This window comes from Pistacia vera, unplaced genomic scaffold (genome assembly GCF_008641045.1).
Source record: "Pistacia vera cultivar Batoury unplaced genomic scaffold, PisVer_v2 Contig177, whole genome shotgun sequence".
NCBI lineage: Eukaryota > Viridiplantae > Streptophyta > Magnoliopsida > Sapindales > Anacardiaceae > Pistacia > Pistacia vera.
In genome coordinates this window covers 914,557-926,344 of record NW_022195866.1, presented here as the reverse complement: position 1 = coordinate 926,344, position 11,788 = coordinate 914,557, and the positions used below count along the sequence as shown (strand labels likewise).

The 11,788-nt window shown below is 33.4% G+C and overlaps 1 protein-coding gene across 1 annotated transcript; it reads right to left on the bottom strand.

The window, feature by feature from the left end:
* Nucleotides 1-8,023: 8,023 nt before the first annotated feature.
* On the bottom strand, nucleotides 8,024-10,192 carry LOC116126204 (gibberellin 20 oxidase 1-D-like). The gene is made up of 3 exons (XM_031411911.1): nucleotides 9,554-10,192; nucleotides 8,853-9,174; nucleotides 8,024-8,762 (listed from the first exon to the last, which is right to left on the bottom strand). Exons 1-3 carry the CDS (start codon nucleotides 10,117-10,119, stop codon nucleotides 8,487-8,489), a joined length of 1,164 nt encoding a protein of 387 aa, XP_031267771.1. The 5' UTR covers nucleotides 10,120-10,192; the 3' UTR covers nucleotides 8,024-8,486.
* Between the last annotated feature and the right edge of the window lie 1,596 nt (nucleotides 10,193-11,788).

The following is an 11,788-nucleotide window of genomic DNA, read 5'->3' as shown; positions in this document are numbered from 1 at the left end:
AGTGTACCTATCAAACCTGTACTAGTTAGATTAATACTCCTAATACTTTCAACATGGTTGCATGAGATTCCTAACCAAGTATATGGACTTATTTTAGTGGAATTCACTGAAGAAAGAGTCCACGTTGTCAGAAGAGAATGGTTATGGTTCTGAAGGCTGGCTTTCCATTTGAGAAGAGCAAGTGCTTCTTCAGTAGAATCAGAAGCAACATCAGGTGAAGAATTTGACAAAACATACAACAAGAGTAGGGAAACAAGTGAAAATACTCTCTTCAAGATTGATCACTCCATTGTTTTTTTTATTTCTTAATGAATATCATAATTAAGAACTCTGATATATATAGGCAACTCATACAATATACTTTAAGGCTTCAAAAGCCTCCATCGATTTTCACAAGCTCAGTAATTTTGTTTATTGAGAAAATTTCGCTTATGTTGTTTGTCCTATGGCATTAGACTTGACTTGAAAGTGTCTATCTTGGATTCATTTCTGGAAATTATATGTGCTTGTATGGACCAGTTTAAGTTGCCAATATGATAACCCTTTATGTGGACAATAATTTTGCCTTGTCGTTCCAATAAGAAATGAGGTATATCTATTTGACAGTCATCAAGTCAAGGTCTTTGCCTTACATGATTTAGTTTATCCTCCTGTGTGAGTGTTGTGTTTTGTTGGAAATTGGAAGCCAAACAAATCAAGTCTCAGGCTTCCAATTTCATAAAAATGAGCGCATGCATGAGAAAAGATAAACATTATTCATAAAAAACTCAAACATGTGTCCATCTTTATGAAATTGGAAGCCTGAGACTTAATTTGTTTGGTTTCCAATTTCCAACAAATGGTATCAAAGTGGAGTTTTCTTAAGGGATCTATGGGAGTGTTTGTTGTTTAGATTTGTGAGGATAAACTAGAGAGTAAGAAGGGGTAGAAGAAAGCTTAAATTGTGTAATGGCTTCGTCAAGGTCTTCATTGCCACCACATTGAGGTAGTGAAAATGAAAGGTTTTTTACAAGCTGCAGATTTGTGGGATGTCACCGAGACAGGTGGAGATTGTATGAAGTTTATGTTGAAATAAAAGTTTTCTTTCTTCAGTTCACAAGTGTTCATTTTTCAAGTCTAGATTTTATTTTTCACTCCTCCGATTTCTCACATGCTTGATGCTTCTACCATGAATTTTCATGACTCAGCTCCTATTATCTCAATTCTTTACTATCTTTACTAATCAAATGATTCTAATTTCTGAATATCATATCTCAAATTTTATTTTTTATTATAAAATAAGAATTAAGAAAGTGTTGAAATCAAATTAACAGTTTGAGATTTAAAATAGAACGTCACCCCGCTTTGCCAATCAGCTGGTTACCTTCTTTTTTGGTTCTGGAAATATTTTGATAAAACAAAAATACAAGAGAGATTGCATTTGAATATGTATTATATTGAAAATCAGCTTTCACTCATCTGCTATTGTGTAGAGCACAATTTGGTAGTGTAATCCAATTCAATTAATTTTCAAGTTGATTGCATTTCATTTCAATTCAATTCAATAAATATTATATTTAAAAAAAAAAAAATTGACCAGCATAATATTTCTATGCGGTTTTTTAAAATATTTATTATTTTTTGAAATCCATTTTCTGTTTGTGAGAATCCTAGGATCGATTGCAGAAAAAATCCAGAAAGTTATAACACTTTCCCAAGAAACAAACAGAGAAACTTGAGAGAAAACAAAAATTTCCAGAACTAAATTTATATTAACTTCTGCTGCTGCTACAGACTGATTCTTGAATTGTTTTTATACTGAAAAATGAGTCCATGTTGGCAATCCGTGTGACCCTTCAGATTAACAAACACAATAGATTCAAAAGAAAACACAAATGACAGCATTTCAGCCGTTGATCTCTTCTCCAGCTTGATGAACTTCAGCTGAAACAAAAACGAAAACCTAGCGTTCTACTAAATTGTTACTCAAACCGTTGAACAGTGAACACTTTTGAAAAACAAACGGAAACTGTTGCAGAGAGCCGTTGAGCAGTGATTATTTGATAATTTGGCATTATATATATATATATATATATATAATGCTAAATTATAAATACAAAAATGGGGGTGCAAAATTTAGTATTACAATATGTATATCACAGCTTCTTTGTGAACATTACCTCTATTAATAATTTATATAATAAATGATATAACTATATGAAATAAATTATCACATTACAAAAATGGGATGCACAAACTTTGTTTAACATTATTTTCCCAAAATCAACACTCATCTAATTCTACATATCATACGCCAATATGGCCACTGAGATGACAAAAACAATCAAAAGGATAATTAATTTTCAGGAATTCATTTTTAAAGAAGCACTAAATTTAAAAACAACCCTCCCCAGTCGGTCCACATCTCAAAGGGAAAAATGGCTTTGAGTGACGAATTTTGTCAAACAAGAGATGGACGAGTTGGCTGTGGGAAGGTTTAAGAAGAGGCAGAGTCATGGGCGACCAGGTAATTACACACAAACAGAAAATCAGTAGGGAGCTGTAATCACCGACTAATCAGTGGAGAAAAGGGCGAAACAATCGACGAGCAGTCACCGGAAAGTTTACCTATGACTATGGGAATTGAACAAAAATTCTCCACGACCCTGAAACAATTGAATAGGTGACAAAGTCAGGAGCTTAGCGAATAGCTGTTTCATTAGAACATTGAATTGTAAGAAAAGAAAGAAATTCCACTTAATTAAATACAGTTATAAACGACATTCATTAGGACATATAAATTATCTTTTCTTGTCGCCTGTTTTGCTTCAGTTTTTCTTGGTAACCAAATAGAAACCAATCATTTTTGTTGAATTTCTACACCAGACCGAAGTTTTCTAAAGTTTTTGTTCAACGCCGCAAACTTTCCATCGGAGAATTCCTATGACTATATAATTATAGGAGGCGGCACTGCCGGTTGTCCGTCGACCGCCACCTTGTCACAGTCCTATCGAGTTCTTGTTCTTGAACGATTTTCAGTTCTCTTAAGAATCACGGGTCTCAGCTTCTTGATCAAGTCGAATTTACAACTGTAAAAACGAAGCCCAACCAACTCTCCCAAAACGTTTATCCATAAAATGATTTCTTCCTCAAAGCCATCATAATAAATCTAACCTTGTGATCAATACCACTATCCTACTCTCAAATTTACGCTAAGAAAAAATAATTTAAGAAATAAAATGGGAGATGTTAATTCTTTTTTAAATGGAGAATTTACATAGAGCAGATGGTGTGCATAATAGAATCACACTACAGAGACTTGGAAAGCGGAGGTGGCAGAGTTGATTTTTTATCATTATTTTAATTTTACATAATATTTTTCATCAATTTTAAAATTTTAAATTAAAAATAAGTAATCTACAGTTCTACTCCCACCAACTTTTTATTTTTGTAATTTGTAAATATAAAAATTATATTCTAGTAAAATTTGTGTGTGAATAAAAAAAATTAACTTATATAAATTGTAAAAGGGTCTGCATGCCACATAATCTGAATAAAGAGTTCATATGTTTTACATTATTAAATGGAATTGGAAGAGATTATGGTTAGGTAAGGTTGAATATTATTTTAATTTATAAAATTATTTTATTGGGACTATTAGATTTACATTTTACAAAACCTTTTTATGTCCCTCCTTCATGCAATTCTCTGTTTTCAAATATTTTTAATATCTGAATTAATTAAATTGAGGGGAAAAAAAAAAAAACTTACATTATGCTGTTATATAGTACATGTGCTAGTCCTTAATGGAGGTATTAATTTATGAAAAAGCATTTACAAAGTCGGGAAATAAATATAGTTATTATAATAAAATATATAATTGATGTATAGCATAGCTTTATCGTCGAATTACATTAATAAAGAGTTGGTATAATAAATGATAGAACTATATATATATATATATATATAGGAGTTACATTAATTGGGATATAAACTTTGTATTGTCATATTAATGTCTAAATATTATCTTCAAACTAAAGATTTAAAAATTCATGTTAAATATTGTATATAGTTAGGAGTTGTTTGTCCTTCTCTTTCTTCATATAATTCATTCCCGGCCAAGAAAATAACTCCAATTAAAATCTAACTAATAGGCCGCAAGTGGTTTTAAGACAACTCTATTTCAATCCATTCTAGAAATTTCTATTTTCATGAGAACTGAACCAAAAAGATTGTTGTCACTAAGATGCAATTATTTAATTTTTGCTCAAATTACAACTAGAAGAAGGAATATATATAATGACAGAAGTTATTATTACAAGGATACAAAACTTTTAAATTGCTTAAAACAACAATGAAACCGTGAATATGTAGAACCCATTTCGATTTCTGATCATTCCTAGATACGAGATAGACTTCCGTTTACTTATTTTGTAGGAATAAAACCAGAAAAGTAGTTACTGTTGAGGTGCAACTCTACTAAATTGGTCAAACTAACCATGGGAGAAGGAAGGGAACCACAAAGGTTATTATGGCTAAGGTATAGATACTTTAAATTGCTTAAATTACCAATGGAAGAAGGAATAGAACCAGTTAATTGATTTATACTTAACGATAGACTGAGAAGAGACTTCAAGTTACCTGTCTCCATAGGAATAAAGCCAGAAAGGTTTGTTCTCTTTGAGGTACAAAAAATTTAAGTTTTTCAAATTACCAATGGAAGGAGGAATAAAACCTGTCAATTGATTTGTGTTCAACGCTAAATTGGAAAGAGACTTCAAGTTACCTATCTCCATAGGGATAGAGCCAGAAAGGTTATTGCTATGGAGGTATAATAATTTTATGTTGCTCAAATTACCAATGGAAAGAAGAATAGAGCCTGTCAATTGATTTATGTTGAATGCTAGATTCGAAATAGACTTCAAGTTACCTATCTCCATAGGAATAGAGCCAGAAATGTTGTTCTCGTCGAGGTACAATACTTTTAAGTTGCTCAAATTACCAATGGAAAGAGGAATAGAACCTTTCAATTTATTTATGTTGAATGCTAGATTCGAAATAGACTTCAAGTTACCTATTTCCATAGGAATAGAGCCAGAAAGGTTGTTCTCGTTGAAGTACAATAATTTTAAGTTGCTCAAATTACCAATGGAAGGAGGAATAGAACCAACCAATTAATTTGTGCCAAACTCTAGATTTGAAAGAGACTTCAAGTTACCTACCTCCATAGGAATAGAACCAGAAAGTTTATTGTGGTGGAGGTACAATATTTTTAAGTTACTCAAATTACCAATGGAAGGTGGAATAAAACCAGTCAATTGATTTATGCTTAACTCTAGATCTGAAAGAGACTTTAGGTTACTTATCTCCATAGGAATAAAGCTTGAGAATTGATTTGAATAAAGACAAAGTATTTCTAGATGTGTTAGGCGGCCAATTTGAGGAAGAATAGTACCAAAGAGTTCATTCATGCTTAGATCAAGGTATTGAAGATTGGGAAAGAATGAGAACGACAATTCAGAAGTGTACCTATTAAACTTGTACTAGTCAGATTAATACTCTTGATACTTCCAACATGGTTGCAGGAGATTCCTAGCCAAGTACATGGACTTATTGTAGTAGAATTCACCGAAGAAAGAGTCCACGATGTTAGAAGAGAATGGTTATGGTTTTGAAGGCTGGCTTTCCATTTGAGAAGAGCAAGTCCTTCTTCAGTGGAATTAGAAGCAACATCAAGTGAAGAATTTGGCAAAACAAACAACAAGAGTAGGGAAACAAGTGAAAATTCTCTCTTCAAGATTGAGCACTCCATTGTTTTTCTTATTTCTTAATGCATGTTATAACTCTATATATATATATATATATATATATATATATACATGCAACTCATACAGTGTACTTTAAGGCTTCAAAAGCCTTCATCGATTTTCAGAAGCTGAGTAAATTTGTTTGTTGAGAAAATTTCGCTAATGTTGTTTGTCCCTTTGGCATTTGACTTGACTTGAAAACATTTGTCTTGCCTTCATTTCTGAAAATTATATGTGCTTGTATGGACCACTTCAACTTGCCAGTATGATAGCACTTAATGTGGACACTAATTTTGCCTTGTCCTTCGGATAAGAAAATGAGGTATATGTATTTGACACTCATCAAGTCAAGGTCTTTGCCTTACATGATTAATTTTATCCTCCTGTGTGAGAGGTTGTGCTTCTATCACGAATTTTCATGACTCAACTCTCATTATCTCAATTCTTTACCATCTTTATTAATCAATTTTTTCTAATTTTTGAACATCAATTTGTTTTTAAATAAATTAAGAATTAAGAATGTGTTGAAGNATGAATTGCCATTTTAGGATTGCCGGTCCCGCCTTTGCTCTGGATGTGATTGGTACATGAACCTGCCCATTCTGAAAATTTTCAAATTCGAGAATCAATATCAGGATCATAGTCTTACTCTTCAATTGAATCCAAACTCAAAACACAAATGCAGATGGATGGATGAATGTTTTTTTCCAACAAATTCGAGAATCAGTTCTCTGCTCCCCATTATAATTATTTTATAGACAGTGAAAGCGTTGTCAATGCCAATTGGTACGGGTCTTACGATTTTATCGGGTGAAAAAAAGAGAGTAAATATAAAGTGTTGTTTGTCTTCAGAATCTTCTTGTGTATGTAAAAGATGTATGCGCATAGAGTAAGGATAGAAAGCATGTGCAACAACTTTGATTAGCAGGGCCAGGGCATTTTGACAAACCACCACTTGTTGGTAATGGTTGCCTTTAGTGGTCTCCTGTGGACTGGTCAATGCTATTAAAAAGATCTTGGTGTTTTATTATACATATTCTTTAATTTTCTATATATTTATTATTTGCTTTAAGTTACCACGCAATAATTTTAAGTCCCAGTGAAGCAGTGTGATATTTACATTTTGCTTAATTATACTTTACGCCTGTAGTTAAAAATAATATTCTCTTGAACGATGGAAAGTAAATGTGGTATACATTTATCGTGGTTACGTGTATAAACTATGCTCACATGGGTTAACATATATTCCTGTGTAAAGTTGGTTTGATTGGACAATGGGGAGGGATGACGTGGCTGTCCAGGCACCATATGATAAATAGCCTGTGCTAGCTAAATATAAAGCAGCGAGATCCAAAGTCCAAACAACTATTGGTAAGGTGATTGTGATTCAATGATTTGGTCCATCTTCTTTACAAAGTTATGTTGGGGAACTGCAAGAACCCCACTGACTAAATGGATTCTTAAAGGGAACTTGGAATAATGGGAAAAGCTCATTGTTCCCTGAATGCATAAAATATCGTCAAAAAAATCATCATCATTTCTAGAGCTTACTGCTACTTAATTCACTCTCTCTTATTTAATTATCTAATCAAACTAATCTTTATTGCATATTTAACCTAAGCTTGACAGAGGTTCCATGTTATCCCTCCTCTTGACAACACGTTTCATTTCCTTTAAAAAAATCTTCCATTTTTGTACGATCCAATCCATTGCATTGCTCAAATTTTTATTAAACATTTAACTGAGAGATTCCATACCAAATACATCCTCCATCACAACCATGTTGTTTTAGCTGACTTCATTCACTTGTTTAAATAATGTAATAGAAATTGAAAAAAAGTTGAGAGATAACTGTGGGAGACAGCTCTTCTACTTCTAACTTCTTCACTGGATCTTATTGTGTCTCTTAATTTGCGACTGAAGGAAAGAAGCCCATCGCTTGTCTGGGACTACTCTTTACAATGAGAATAAATAATAATTAATTAGCTTCCCATTTCATATGCAATATATCTATGGGAGAGAATCCGTATAGTATATTCTTGTTTCATTTTTATTTTATATTTTTTTTGAGTAATTAATTAATGGACTAATGCCTATTTTTGATCTAATATAGCAACATTAACTTGTTATTAAATAACAAATTCATGCACACTGAATGAATCTAAGACTAAAGAGTAACATAATTAGATAAACAATATCATTGAGAGCATCTTGTCTTTGTTGGTGATGATTGGGCATAAAATTTATAGATATATATATTCGTAAAAGAAAAGACTTTACATGCAGAATATATTGTACGTAAAGGGAGAGGAGAGGAGCCTAGAAATTTTGCTGGTGGACAGAAACAAAAGTACGCCGAGTACCCATTTTTGTATTAAAACAGCATTAAAATATGAACCGCTATGGAGCCCATGCATTCAGCTCTTTAATTATTCCTAAATATGGTTCTTTCATATATGATTCTCCAACACTAACCCACTAACAGATAATTACAGAAACTGACCTCTCTTTTTGGTGTTTCTGTTGCCTTTTCTTTTAGTATTTTCACCATTGATAATATAACCACCAACACCAAGCCTCTTAGTCCTCTACCTTTTCACATTATATATCTCTCCCTTCATATTCATATGTGGTCCTCAAACAGATAATTAATAAACACGTTAACTCATTAACGGTAATATAACCCTTAAATTTTTGTGTTTATCCTCTTAATACTTGCTGCTGATCATGAAGCCAGTGCGAGAAAGCATCAAGAGTTTTCATGTCGGCTCGATAATATTTCTGCGTAAATTCCAGTAAATTGGGCCATACGAAGTCCGGATACATCCTTGGATTATTAGCATCAACCAAACTGCTTGGGGGTGTCACCACCTTGTCCATCTTTGGACATAGAAAGAAAGCAAGAGATTTCCTCACAGTTTTATTATTTACCACCGCTCTATGCAAGCAACTCTTGTAAATGCCATTTGATAGAGCCTGCAGAAACATCAAAACAACAACGGCTTAATCACACTTTATTCTAATTAATTATTAAATATTCATGAGTCATAAGTTACTTCAACTTACCATGAACGTGTCGCCAATGTTAACAACGAAAGCTTCTGGGTTAGGAGTAATGGACTGCCATTTTCCATCCACAAACACTTGAAGTCCACCCACTTGGTCCTGATGAAGGATTGTTAACGAGGTGGGATCACAGTGAGGTCCAGTTCCTAGAGTCAAATTAGGTTTTTGGCAAGGGGGATAGTAATTCAGTCTCATTATCGAATCATTTCCTTGAAAGAATTCCTTAAAGTATGCTCGCCCAACGCCTAGACTAGTTCCCAACAACTCCATAATCCCAAGGGAGAGATTACTCACGGCCTCACAATATTCTTGGTACACCTTTCTGCGCACATCAAACATATTCATGTAAATTAAAGATATCTATAATTAATTAGCTAAGACAGTTGTTTTGCTAGCAATATTTAATTACTTTAGAAACTTAATTAACATTGTAGCGCTTTAATCCAAATTACACTATACAAAAGCACACACTTGTTTGAATTTATACATTGTAGATGAATTCTAACGTATCGAGCGATATGCCTATATTCGCCGCCAACTATCAGCTGTCTAATCATTTAGAGTGTTGATGCGAGGTGCATAGACGTTTACTTTGCAGTAAGGTTTTTATGCTTATCTGATGACACATATATATATATATATATACTTTTTCTCCTAGCTAGCTAGCTATGGAAATAAAATGACTTTGTTCATGTTCTTACCCGAATTGCCTGAAATCTTCGCCCATTGTGTTGGAGAAATATTCTTCCACGATGTTTGAGGACTGTTTGTCAGCGCAGTATCGAAAAGAAAGTGTTTCTTTCCATGGAAGTTTAGAAGAGAACCTACCAGTGAAGCTACTAGCATATCCACAGTGTTCTCCAATCCGTCTTTGAACCTTTTGCTTCTGAGAGATTTGCATGCCAAAGAAAAAGTCCATGTACTGATGAGCCTTTTTTATGAGGCTTAAATCAACACCATGATTTACGACCGGAAAGAATCCATGTTTCTTGCATGCCTCATTGACAAGACATGATGTTTTTGAGATGGCAAGAGGTTCTCCAGAGAGGAAATCCCCCAAGTCAATAGGAGGAATCACCAATTCTGAAGGTTCAAGGCTTGGTTTCTCATGGTCAGGCCATACAAACTCTGAAGGTATGGTGGATTGAAATTGAAGAACTGATGCATCAAAAACAAAAGGCTGATGTTCATCCTTTGTTGTCTGCAAAGAAGGATTATTAGGAGGTGGCATTGGCCTACTTGAAGAAACTCGACAATCTATTGACATAAATATATAAATGTGCACTGTCTTTTCTCACTTAATTGAACCAGTAGAACTTAGAAGGAGAGTTTTGGTTTGAGAATTGAGAGAGAGAGAGAGAGAGAGAGAGAGAGGGTTGATAGCTAAGTAGAAGAGGAGAGGGTTTAATAAGAAGTGGAAAGAAAAGAGTAAAGAAAAAAGCCAAGGCCGTTCATTGGGGAGGTCGGTGAACAAATTTATTGAGAATCTTATTGTATCACTGTTGCGTGTTTTAAATATTAATACAATATATAGAAAGAAGAAAAGAAATCTTAATGGAAATTAAGAACAGAAATTGTGTATTAATACTTGGGGTTCTACAATTACAATAATAATGTTTGAGTGAGTGTGTTTTAAAATAAGTGGACCTATGAAGATGAAGGTTCTCTTTCTCGGATGCCAATTGATCTCCACCAACTAGATTCTGCTTTCATTTGTTAACACTCATCATCAAAATCAAACATGGACCTGGACCTGTGCCCTTACTCTTGTATATATAAATGTCAATTTAATATTAATTTCTAAGCATACATGTGAATATGATCTAGCAGTAGCCACCAACGAAGCTTAATCTTTTATATAATTACTCTCTCGTGTTCTAGCGTGTCTCCATCACAGTAGAACCCTATACTATTGGCCAGTCCTTGAACGAATTCAGAGATCGGTTCTCCGAGTCCCACTGACCTCTTCCAAGAGGTAGAGGATGATGGAAACAAAATCAAAATCTGTTGTTAATTACAGACTAATTGAGATACTGGTACCATTCATTAAAACCTTCACCAAAATATATCAAACAAAGGCCAACAATAAATATATTAGAGGCAATCTCCGCCCAGGCCAAGATCTGTATCACATGAAAATGCTTTGATAAGAAAGTTGGGAGTTCATGTCAAATTTTAGCATTTCCTGGACATCAAATTGCTTCAGTACATTTTGTTTCGTTAAATTTTATCAATTATTTCACTCATTTCATTAATTACCTTTTCTAATGATGTTGACTCCTTTCCCCAGTTTTGCATGCAGATGCAATGCACTATCAGTTAATTAATTTTTTTTCCATTAACAACTTATCAAAGCATTAAATTCAGCATCTGTACTCCAATATTTTGTTAAAATTAAGGCTGTATTATTCATCAATTTTAACCTAAATTTAATTTACCTTACCTCATCAGTAAAAATATATACGTCTTTTCATAACAAGGCCTAGTGATTAAGTATATTATTTACGTCATAAATGGATGATGGTATTGCAGAAAGTCGGCCCCATGAAATTGAAGAGATTTTTTTAGTGGAAATGAGATGACAACAACAAAAAAGGAAACATATAATACATAAAATGTGAGCACTTATTATTAGTGGTGGAGTAGCTAAGCCACAGTGAAATAAATGTGAGCACTTATTATTAGTGGTGGAGTAGCTAAGCCACAGTGAAATATTTGGTCCATCATCGATAGAGCCAAGACGACTAACTATTTAAGCTTTACCATGTGAAAAGAAGCAAACTAGGCAACTGGCATACCACTTCTCTTGGACATCTACCCTCTTGGTTAGACATCAACTTAATTTCACCCATTTTGGTATCCTTTCCTTTTTTTTTTTTTTTTTTTCCATTTTTGAACCTAATTGCCCTCCACCAAAAAAAAAAAATCACTTTACG

Excerpts from the sequence above, each read along its gene's own strand:
- LOC116126204 (XM_031411911.1), bottom strand. The coding sequence starts at position 10,119 with ATGTCAATAGATTGTCGAGTTTCTTCAAGTAGGCCAATGCCACCTCCT. Across the intron at positions 9,175-9,553 it reads GAAGATTTCAGGCAATTCGG|AAAGGTGTACCAAGAATATT; the intron begins GTAAGAACATGA and ends TGATGTGCGCAG. Across the intron at positions 8,763-8,852 it reads ACATTGGCGACACGTTCATG|GCTCTATCAAATGGCATTTA; the intron begins GTAAGTTGAAGT and ends ATGTTTCTGCAG.